General features: G+C 40.4%; 1 protein-coding gene across 1 annotated transcript in view; it reads left to right on the top strand.

The window, feature by feature from the left end:
- The window catches only part of LOC309792173 (uncharacterized protein C8orf34 homolog), a gene marked incomplete at both ends in the record, with an annotated part of 320,311 nt that extends 311,129 nt beyond the window's left edge, over positions 1–9,182 (top strand). Inside the window, 1 exon segment of the mRNA XM_082601544.1 lies at positions 9,143–9,182. Coding sequence (XP_082457670.1) covers positions 9,143–9,182 — 40 coding nt within the window.
- Positions 9,183–12,382: the final 3,200 nt, after the last annotated feature.

Genomic DNA, 12,382 nt, shown 5'->3' with positions numbered 1-12,382 from the left:
TGTAAGTGGACCTGCGCAGTTCAAACCCATCTTGTTCAAAGGTCAACTGTATTTACATCTGCAGAATACTGTCTGGATGGTTAAAAAAAATGTTTTGAAAAGCTATCTGCACCCCCATGTTCATTGCAGCATTATTTACAATAGCCAAGATACAGAAAAACCTAAGTGTCCATCAATGGATGAATAAATAAATAAAATGTGGTACACACACACACACACACACAATGGAATATTATTTAACCATAAAAAATAATGAAATCTTGCCATTTGCAACAATATGGACAGAACTTGAAGCCATTACACTAAGTTAAATTACTCAGACAGAGAAAAACAAATGCCATATGATCTCACTTATACATGGAATCTAAACAAAACACCAAGCTCATAGATACAGAGAACTGATTGGTGGTTTCCAGAGGCAGGAGGTGGGCAAAATGAATGAAGGTGGTCAAAAGGTACAAACTTCAAGTTGTAAGATAAGTCCTGGGGATGTAATGTACAGCATGGTGACCAAAAACAAACAAACAAAAAACACATGAATTTCTTATGTTGTACAAAATGTTTAAAAGCTACTTTAAAAGAAATTACTCTCCTATTTTGCTCCAAAATCTGAATCCTCATAGCTTCCTTCTTTCTAGTTCTGTTTGTTTGTTTGTTTGTTTTTTTGTATCACAAGCAAAAATTGTATCCCTCTTCTACGTAATAACTGTACCATTGCAGGAATGCAAAGATCATGTGGTTCTCTTTCTAAGTCCTTCAAATGTTCTTCACATGACATACAGGCATATTGCCCTTCAGACTTAAGAGATCCAAATGAGTAAATCCTTCATGTGGTTTATATTAAATAAAGGCCTCCAGTGAATCAGGAACTATGCCAGAGAAAGACACATCACTGTCACAGGTGACAGAAGCTTACTAGATGATGAAGTCACACATTAAATATTACTTACATGCCATAATGATGATTATCATTATATAAGCATTAGGTTGAAATAAGTGCATGAAGCAGGGGGATCCTAGCTTGACTACTGGTCAAAGGGCCCTGAGAAAGTGATATTTAAGACCTAAAGGAGTAAGTGAGAGAGAGGAGTTGGCAGAGTTGGTTGGGATAAGTAGAGCTTTCCAGAGAAGGGGAAAGTATGTGCACACATAACCCAACTCTCTCCGTTCCTCCTTTCTCTCTCTTCCATCAAACAACTACTTATTGAGGATTCTTTCAGGTCCTGGGAGTCATTCAGAAATTGATATTCTTCTTTCAATGTGTTTATGGTCTAGTGTGTGAATCAGAAATATTAAATATAACTCAGGTACCAAGCAGAAAAAAAAAACATAACGTATTCTTTTTTTTTTAACATCTCTATTGGAGTATAATTGCTTTACAACGGTGTGTTAGTTTCTGCTTTATAACAAAGTAAATCAGTTATACATATACATGTGTCCCCATATATCTTCCCTCTTGCATCTCCCTCCCTCCCACCCTCCCTATCCCACCCCTCTAGGTGGTCACAAAGCACCAAGCTGATCTCCCTGTGCTCTGCGGCTGCTTCCCACTAGCTATCTATTCTACGTTTGGTAGTGTGTATATGTCCATGCCACTGTCTCACTTTGTCTCAGCTTACCCTTCCCCCTCCCCATATCCTCAAGTCCATTCTCTAGTAGGTCTACATCTTTACTCCTGTCTTGCCCCTACGTTCTTCTGAACATTTATTTTTCTTTTCTCTTTTTGTAGATTCCATATGTGTTAGCATACAGTATTGTTTTTCTCTTTCTTATTTACTTCACTTTGTATGACAGTCTCTAGGTCCATCCACCTCACTACAAATAATTCATTTTCGCTGCTTTTTATGGCTGAGTAATATTCCATTGTATATATGTGCCACTTCTTCTTTATCCATTCATGGGTTGATGGACACTTAGGTTGCTTCCATGTCCTGGCTATTGTAAATACAGCGGCAATGAACATTTTGGTACATGACTCTTTTTGAATTATTTGGTTTTCTCAGGGTATATGCCCAGTAGTGGGATTGCTGGGTCATATGGTAGTTCTATTTTTAGTTTCTTAAGGAACCTCCATACTGTTCTCCATAGTGGCTGTATCCATTTACATTGCCACCAACAGTGCAAGAGGGTTCCCTTTTCTCCACACCCTCTCCAGCATTTATTGTTTGTAGATTTTTTGATTATGGCCATTCTGAAGTAGTTTTGATTTGCATTTCTCTAATCATTAATGATGTTGAGCATTCTTTCATGTGTTTGTTGGCAATCTATATATCTTCTTTGGAGAAATGTCTATTTAGGTCTTCTCCCCATTTTTGGATTGGGTTGTTTGTTTTTTTGATATTCAGCTGCATGCATTGCTTGTATGTTTTGGAGATTAATCCTGTGTCAGTTGCTTCATTTGCAAATATTTTCTCCCATTCTGAGGGTTGTCTTTTGGTCTTGTTTATGGTTTCCTTTGCTGTGCAACAGCTTTGAAGTTTCATTAGGTCCCATTTGTTTATTTTTGTTTCTATTTCCATTTCTCTAGGAGGTGGGTCAAAAAGGATCTTGCTGTGATTTATGTCATAGAGTGTTCTGCCTATGTTTTCCTCTAAGAGTTTGATGGTGTCTTGCCTTACATTTAGGTCTTTAATCCATTTTGAGTTTATTTTTGTGAATGGTGTTAGGGAGTGTTCTAATTTCATTCTTTTACACCTAGCTGTCCAGTTTTCCCAGCACCACTTATTGAAGAGGCTGTCTTTTCTCCATTGTATATTCTTGCCTCCTTTATCAAAGATAAGGTGACCGGGCTTCCCTGGTGGCGCAGTGGTTGAGAGTCCGCCTGCCGATGCAGGGGACACGGGTTCGTGCCCCGGTCTGGGAAGATCCCACATGCCGTGGAGCGGCTGGGCCCATGAGACATGGCCGCTGAGCCTGCGCGTCTGGAGCCTGTGCTCCACAAAGGGAGAGGCCACAACAGTGAGAGGCCCGCGTACCGCAAAAAAAAAAAAAAAAAAAAAAAAAAAAAAGATAAGGTGACCATATGTGCATGGGTTTATCTCTGGGCTTTCTATCCTGTTCCATTGATCTATATTTCTGTTTTTGTGCCAGTACCATACTGTCTTGATTACTGTAGCTTTGTAGTATAGTCTGAAGTCAGGGAGCCTGATTCCTCCAGCTCCACTTTTCTTTCTCAAGATTGCTTAGGCTATTCGAGGTCTTTTGTGTTTCCATACAAATTTTGAAATTTTTTGTTCTAGTTCTGTGAAAAATTCCAATGGTACTTTGATAGGGATTGCATTGAATCTGTAGATTGCTTTGGGTAGTAGAGTCATTTTCACAATGTTGACTCTTCCAGTCCAAGAACATGTTATATCTCTCCATCTATTTGTATCACCTTTAACTTCTTTCATCAGTGTCTTATAATTTTCTGCATACAGGTCTTTTGTCTCCTTAGGTAGGTTTATTCCTAGATACTTTATTCTTTTTGTTGCAATGGTAAATGGGAGTGTTTTCTTGATTTCACTTTCAGATTTTTCGTCATTAGTGTATAGGAATGCAAGAGATTTCTGTGCATTAACTTTTTATCCTGCAACTTTACCAAATTCATTGATTAGCTCTAGTAGTTTTCTGGTAGCATCTTTAGGATTCTCTATGTATAGTATCATGTCATCTGCAAAAAGTGGCAGCTTTACTTCTTCTTTCCAATTTGGATTCCTTTTATTTCTTTGTCTTCTCTGATTGCTGTGGCTAAAACTTCCAAAACTAGGTTGAATAAGAGTGGTGAGAGTGGGCAACCTTGTCTTGTTCCTGATCTTAGTGGAAATGGTTTCAGTTTTTCACCATTGAGGACAATGTTGGCTGTGTGTTTGTCATATATGGCCTTTATTATGTTGAGGAAAGTTCCCTCTATGCCTACTTTCTGCAAGGTTTTTATCATAAATCAGTGTTCAATTTTGTCGAAAGCTTTCTCTGCATCTATTGAGATGATCATATGGTTTTTTTCCTTCAATTTGCTAATATGGTGTATCACATTGATTGATTTGCATATATTGAAGAATCCTTGCATTCCTGGGATAAACCCCACTTGATCATAGTATATCATCCTTTTAATGTGCTGTTGAATTCTGTTTGCTAGTATTTTGTTGAGGATTTTTGCATCTATGTTCATCAGTGATATTGGCCTGTAGTTTTCTTTCTTTGTGACATCTTCGTCTGGTTTTGGTATCAGAGTGAGGGTGGCCTCGTAGAACGAGTTTGGGAGTGTTCCTCCCTCTGTATATTTTGGAAGAGTTTGAGAAGGATAGGTGTTAGCTCTTCTCTAACTGTTTGATAGAATTCCCCTGTGAAGCCATCTGGTCCTGGGCTTTTGTTTGTCAGAAGATTTTTTATCACAGTTTCAATTTCAGTGCTTGTGATTGGTCTGTTCATATTTTCTATTTCTTCCTGTTTCAGTCTCGTAAGGTTGTGCATTTCTAAGAATTTGTCCATTTCTTCCAGGTTGTCCATTTTATTGGCATATAGTTCCTTGTAGTAATCTCTCATGATCCTTTGTTTTTCTGAACTGTCAGTTGTTACTTCTTTTTCATTTTGAATTCTATTGATTTGAGTCTTCTCCCTTTTTTCTTGATAAGTCTGGCTAATGGTTTATCAATTTTGTTTATCTTCTCAAAGAACCAGCTTTTAGTTTTATTGATCTTTGCTATCATTTCCTTCATTTCTTTTTCATTTATTTCTGATCTGATCTTTATGATTTCTTTCCTTCTGCTAACTTTGGGGATGTTTTGTTCTTCTTTCTCTAATTGCTTTAGGTGTAAGATTAGGTTGTTTATTTGAGATGTTTCTTGTTTCTTAAGGTAGGCTTGTATTGCTATAAACTTCCCCCTTAGAACTGCTTTTGCTGCATCCCATAGGTTTTGGGTCTTTGTGTTTTCATTCTCATTTGTTTCTAGGTATTTTGTGAATTCCGCTTTGATTTCTTCAGTGATCTCTTGGTTATTAAGTAGTGTTTTGTTTAGCCTCCATGTGTTTGTATTTCTTATAGTTTTTTTCCTGTAACTGATATCTAGTCTCATAGCATTGTGGTCGGAAAAGATACTTGATAGTATTTCAATTTTCTTACATTTACCAAGGCTTGATTTGTGACCCAAGATGTGATCTATCCTGGAGAATGTTCCATGAGCACTTGAGAAGAAAGTGTATTCTGTTGTTTTGGGATGGAATGTCCTATAAATATCAATTAAGTCCATCTTGTTTAATGTATCATTTAAAGCTTGTGTTTCCTTACTTATTTTCATTTTGGATGATCTGTCCATTGGTGCAAGTGGGGTGTTAAAGTCCCCTACTATGATTGTGTTACTGTCGATTTCCCCTTTTATGGCTGTTAGTATTTGCCTTGTGTAAGGAGGTTCCCCTATTTTGGGTGCATAAATATTTACAATTGTTATATGTTCTTCTTGGATTGATCCCTTGATTGTTATGTAGTGTCCTTCTTTGTCTCTTGTAATAGTCTTTATTTTAAAGTCTATTTTGTCGGATATGAGAATTGCTACTCCAGCTTTCTTTTGATTTCCATTTCCATGAAATATCTTTTTCCATCCCCTCACTTTCAGTCTGTATGTGTCCCTAGGTCTGAAGTGGGTCTCTTGTAGACAGTATATGTATGGGTCTTGTTTTTGTATCCATTCAGCCAGTCTGTGTCTTTTGGTTGGAGCATTTAATCCATTTACATTTAAGGTAATTATTGATATGTTCCTATTACCATTTTATTAATTGTTTTGGTTTTATTATTGTAGGTCTTTTCCTTCTCTAGTGTTTCCTGCCTAGAGAAGTTCCTTTAGCATTTGTTGTAAAGCTGGTTTAGTGGTGCTGAATTCTCTTAGCTTTTGCTTCTCTGTAAAGCTTTTAATTCCTCATCAAATCTGAATGAGATCTTTTCTGGGTAGAGTAATCTTGGTTGTAGGTTTTTCCCTTTCATCACTTTAAATATGTCCTGCCACTCCCTTCTGGCTTGCAGAGTTTCTGCTGAAAGATCAGCTGTTAACCTCATGGGGATTCCCTTATGTTACTTGCTGTTTTTCCCTTGCTGCTTTTAATATTTGTTCTTTGTATTTAATTTTTGATAGTTTGATAAATATGTGTCGGCATGTTTCTCCTTGGATTTATCCTGTATGGGACTCTGTGCTTCCTGGACTTGATTAACTATTTCCTTTCCCATATTAGGGAAGTTTTCAACTATAATCTCCTCAAATATTTTCTCAGTCCTTTTCTTTTTCTCTTCTTCTTCTGGGACCCCTATAATTCAAATGTTGGTACGTTTAATGTTGTCTCAGATGTCCCTGAGACTGTCCTCAATTATTTTCATTCTTTTTTCTTTATTCTGCTCCGCAGTAGTTATTTCCACTATTTTATCTTCCAGGTCACTTATCTGTTCTTCTGCCTCAGTTATTCTGCTATTGATCCCTTCTAGAGAATTTTTAATTTCATTTATTGTGTTGTTCATTTCTGTTTGTTTGCTCTTTAGTTCTTCTAGACCCTTGTTAAACATTTCTTGTACTTTATCCATTCTGTTTCTAAGATTTTGGATCATCTTCACTATCACTATTCTGAATTCTTTATCAGGTAGACTGCCTTTTTCTTCTTCATTTGTTAGGTCTGGTGGGTTTTTGCCTTGCTTCTTCATCTGCTGTGTGTTTCTCTGTCTTCTCATCTTGCTTAACTTACTGTGTTTGGGGTCTCCTTTTGGCAGGCTGCAGGTTCGTAGTTTCCGTTGTTTTTGGTGTCTGTCCCCAGTGGCTAAGGTTGGTTCAGTGGGTTGTGTAGGCTTCCTGGTGGAGAGGACTAATGCCTGTGTTCTGGTGGATGAGGCTGGATCTTGTCTTTCTGGTAGGCAGGTCCACGTCTGTTGGTGTGTTTTGGGGTGTCTGTGGCCTTATTATGATTTTAGGCAGCCTCTGTGCTAATGGATGGGGTTGTGTTCCTGTCTTGCTAGTTGTTTGGCATAGGGTGTCCAGGACTGGTGCTTGCTGGTCATTGAGTGGAGCTGAGTCTTGGCGTTGAGGTGGAGATCCCTGGGAGATTTTTGCCATTTGATATCATGTGGAGCTGGGAGGTCTCTTGTGGACCAGTGTCCTGAACTTGGCTCTCCCACCTCAGAGGCACAGCACTGACTCCTGGCTGGAGCACCAAGATCCTGTCCTCCACATGGCTCAGAATAAAAGGGAGAAAAGAAAGAAAGAAGAAGGAAAGAAAGAAAGAAAGAAGAAGATAAAATAAAATAAAGTTATTAAAATAAAAAATAAGAAATAATTATTAAGAAAAAAAAAATTTAAGCAAAAAAATGGGCAGAGAGAACCCTAGTACAAATGGTAAAAGCAAAGCTATACAGACAAAATCTCACACAGAAGCATAGACATACACACTCACAAAAAGAGAAAAAGGGGAAAATATATATATATATCGTTGCTGCCAAAGTCCACCTCCTCAATTTGGGATGATTCGTTGTCTATTCAGGTATTCCACAGATGCAGGTATATCAATTTGATTGTGGAGATTTAATCTGCTGCTCCTGATGCTGCTGGGAGAGATTTCCCTTTCTCTTCTTTATTCTCACAGCTCCCAGGTCTCAGCTTTGGATTTGGCCCCACCTCTGAGTGTAGGTCACCTGAGGGCGTCTGTTCTTCGCTCAGACAGGACGGGGTTAAAGGAGCAGCTGATTTGGGGTCTCTGGCTCACTCAGGCCGGGGGGAAGGAGGGGTACGGATGCAGGGCGAGCCTGCGGTGGCAGAGGCCAGGGTGATGTTGCACCAGCCTGAGTCGCGCCGTGCGTCCTCCCGGGGAAGTTGTCCCTGGGTCACGGGACCCCGGCAGTGGCAGGCTGCACAGGCTCCGGGAGGGGAGGTGTGGAGAGTGACCTGTGCTCACACACAGGCTTCTTGGTGGCGGCAGCAGCCTTAGCGTATTGTGCCCATCTCTAGGGTCCGCGCTTTTAGCCGCGGCTCACGCCCGTCTCTGGAGCTCCTTTAAACAGCGCTCTTAATCCTCTCTCCTCGCACACCAGGAAACAAAGACGGAAGAAAAAGTCTCTTGCCTCTTCGGCAGGTCCAGACTTTCCCGGACTCCCCCCCAGCTAGCTGTGGCGCATTAGCCCCTTCAGGCTGTGTTCACGCCGCCAACCCCAGTCCTCTCCCTGCGCTCCTACCAAAGCCCGAGCCTCAGTTCCCAGCCCCGCCCGCCCCGGCGAGGGAGCAGACAAGCCTCTCGGGCTGGTGAGCGCCGGCGGGCACCTATCCTCTGTGCGGGAATCTCCCCGCTTTGCCCTCCGCAGCCCTGTTGCTGTGCTCTCCTCCGCAGCTCCGAAGCTTCCCCCATCTGCCACCCCCATCTCTGCCCGCGAAGGGGCTCCTAGTGTGTGGAAACCTTTCCTCCTACACGGCTCCCTCCCACTGGTGCAGGTCCCGTCCCTATCCTTTTGTCTCTGTTTATTCTTTTTTCTTTTGCCCTACCCAGGTACGTGGGGGAATTTCTTGCCTTTTGGGAGGTCTGAGGACTTCTGCCAGCGTTCCGTAGGTGTTCTGTAGGAGTTGTTCCACGTGTAGATGTATTTCTGATGTATTTGTGGGGAGGAAGGTGATCTCCGTGTCTTACTCCTCCGCCATCTTGAAGCTCCACATAACGTATTCTTGAAGTGTGGACATATCCCCTTGCCATTCTAGTCATATTTTTCTAGGAAAAAAATAAATTCTTTCCAATCAGGCTGTATGGACAAGTAGTTTCAGTGCCGAAGTAGGACACGGGCAGCCTGACCCACCTTATGATGCTCTAGTTTTCTAAATTCAGTTTCATAATTCCTTCCAGGAGAGTAATTGTGTACATACCTTGCAGGTATTTCTCATCGGCCATATTTGGAGACGAGCCAATCTATTTTAATAGTCCACAATATTTTTGTGCCTTATATATGCAAAAAATCTTTTATACAGATACCAGAAATTGATATAATGGCAGTAAAATATGGTAAATAGAGGTAGTACTCTAAGATCAGTGTCACTGTAAAAGTTCAGATGGAGTATAGAAAAGCATTAAAATCCCAGTCTTTCTTTTTAATATGCTGTGCTATAGATCTATCGTTAAGCACATCTTCGTTTGTTTTCTTTCTGCCTTACAGGTCTGTGAAGCAGGCAGAAGAAGTTTCAAGTGGTCCTTAAAGAAATGGCAATTATTCAAATCCTTATGTATAGTTCTAATTTTATTTACTACGTGTAATCATTTAGAGAATGGTTATTTTTATAATATCAATAATGAACAAGTACTCTTGTAACCAGGGGTGCCTAAGTGTGTAATCAGAGAACACTAACTCTGGCAAAGCATTCTGGGGAGGTCAGGCTGCCTACTGCCTTTTGACATGGTTAGTGTCCTGGGCTTAGATTACTTTATACCTAGTTATTAAGATTACTATTTGATACTTTAAAAATTGCCTGATTCAAATAACTTTGCTTAAAATTTTTCTGTATTTTAACTTGTCTAGGGTTTTCTACTTCTTATATTTTTATAATATTTTCTCATTTTTTAGATTAGTAAACATTGTACTTACCCACATGTGCCAAGACAAGCCATTTAGGTCTCTCCAGGAGTTAGCTATTGGTGTCGTCACCTGCCATATGTATTTTTGTTCAGCAGCAAGAGGCGTGTTCTCCACCACTGCTCCTTCCTCTCATTTTCTTCCCTGTTCTTATCAAAATAAATCATTGATATGTTAATTCAATAAAGCAGATCCTTAAGGAATGAAATGCATGGCCCAAAGCATATGCAATGAAAATTGTTTGACCATTTATCGGATTATTGAACCCAGTTAAGGTTATCCATTTTAAATTTGATATATGCTCGCTTTTGGAATGTGTTATGCATTGATGCTAAATGAATGGAACTAAGTAAATTTATTGAGTATCTTACTGTCTGTTTTATCTTATTTGTCTTAATCTAAGTTTACTTTCTGGACCTTTAAGGCATATGGTTAAATTATAAAACTGCGTGTATAACTGTCAAAGAGACAAACATTAAAGGCCAGGACATGGCTAAAGAATAAACAAAGAAATTCTGATTGTATGGATGAAGTCATAGTCCTAAATCAAGTAATATAATAAATTTTCTTATGTTAACATTTTTGTGTGCATGAGAACTCATGAGACTAATTTTCATCAGAGTTATTGTTTTTCATGGGTAGAAACAAATTAAAGACTTAGAAAACTATATTTTTAAGGAGAAAAGAGAGATGTCATGAGAATAAGTTTATGAGACCAGAACACGCCTGTATTTACACATCCTTACCATGAAGCATATCTTCAAAAAAGTTCTGAGAATCCAAATATTCTCCCTGTTGGGAATAGCCTTTCTTTAAAACATGTCACCCTAGTGCCTTCATCTGAACATTACTTTCTTCCATCACATCCAACCATCACTTGGTCAGTTTTTGTCCTCCTCTTGTCCACAGACCATTTCCTGGAGACAGTCACCCTACTAACTGCCACATCGACCTCGGGAATCAGATCCACCAGGATGTCAGAGTGTATATTGCTGACAATGCTACCACGGGACACGAATTAAGGTGGACAGACTTTAATCAGTGATAAACTATTGCAATAGAGAAGAGAGTTCAGCATGAACTGAACTCAACTTCGATTCGTACAGAGGTGACTGGATGTTTTAAAGGCAGTGAGGGAGTAGGTAGGAGGGATTGCCACTACTTGAGCCACGTCAAGAGAATGAAGTTTGTAAAAAGCAGGAAAGGGGGGCTGATCCATGTGAAACTCCTCTGGGTTTGCTAACTGGCACTTATGGAAGTTTGACTTCTATCTTCCCTCAGAGACTGGACAACAGGGGCTCTATCTTCAAGTGTCAGCTGGAACAAACAGTAGATTCTTTTGACAGCCTTGTGCTTTCCCAGATAGGAATTTAGGAGGTCATTCTATGGACACTGCCTTGACTTAGCAACTATATTTGTGTTTGTTCAAATCTTTTAATGTGGGGGTAGGATGAGGTGGATAAAATCATTTGTACTGAGAGTCTGCAGTTTTTATCGGCCAAGGTTGAGGCCTGATCAAGAGTGCTCAGTAAAAAAGAATGAAATAATGCCATGGATGCAACTAGAGATTATCATACTAAGTGATAAGCACCATATGATACTAAGACAAGCACCATATGATATCACTTATATGTGGAATCTAAAATATGACACAAATGAACCCATCTATGAAACAGAAACAGAATCACTGACATGGAGAACAGACTGGTGGTTGCCAAGGGGGAGGGACTTGGGGGAGGGATGGACTGGGAGGCTGGGGTGAGCAGATGTAAGCTTTTATATATGGAATGGATAAACAACAAGCTCCTACTGTCTAGCACAGGGAACTCTATACAATATCCTATGATAAACCATCATGGGAAAGAATACAAAAAAAGAATGTATGTATATGTATAACTGAATCATTTTGCTGTACAGCAGTAATTAACACAACATTGTAAATCAACTATTCTTCAATTTAAAAAATTAGAAAAATAAACAAGAGGTCTCAGGGGAGCCAGGCTAGATATATGCTCACTTTTAGAAGGAGAGACTCTTCATCCATGTCAACCGGGCAGGTCTCTCTCTCACGCGCACACACACACACACACACACACACCACAATCTTTGCCCTCTCTTTTTTTTGTTTTTCTGCCCTCTCTTTTTGTCAACTCCAATAACTATTTTCAGAGGCCAAGGGCCAGTAAACAGCTGGAGCCCAGCACAGGAAATTTCCCCAGGTTGCTTTCCTATCTCCTCTTTCAAATGTCACACATGAAATCTGAATCTCTTGGCACTCATCCTGGCTCCCATTACTCATTTTGTCCCTTTTGTGTTTCTTTTTTTTTTTTTTTTTTTGCGGTACGCGGGCCTCTCACTGCTGTGGCCTCTCCCATTGTGGAGCACAGGCTCTGGACGCACAGGCTCAGCGGCCATGGTTCATGGGCCCAGCCGCTCCGCGGCATGTGGGATCTTCCTGGACCGGGGCATGAACCCATGTCCCCTGCATCGGCAGGTGGACTCTCAACCACTGCGCCACCAGGGAAGCCTCCTTTTGTGTTTCTTTTTTTTATTTTTTTTTTTATTTTTTATTTTTTTTGTGGTACGTGGGCCTCTCACTGTTGTGGCCTCTCCCGTTGCGGAGCACAGGCTCCGGACGCGTGAGCTCAGCGGCCATGGCTCACGGGCCCAGCTGCTCCGCGGCATGTGGGATCTTCCCAGACCAGGGCACGAACCCATGTCCCCTGCATCAGCAGGCGGACTCTCAACCACTGCGCCACCAGGGAAGCCCTCCTTTTGTGTTTCTTAACAAACTCCAGAGTTATTGGCAGAGGTAGGCTTGAAAAC

Source organism: Mesoplodon mirus, assembly GCF_964341445.2.
Source record: "Mesoplodon mirus genome assembly, chromosome: 16".
NCBI classification, from domain to species: Eukaryota; Metazoa; Chordata; class Mammalia; order Artiodactyla; family Ziphiidae; genus Mesoplodon; species Mesoplodon mirus.
This window is presented reverse-complemented; position numbering and strand designations above follow the sequence as displayed.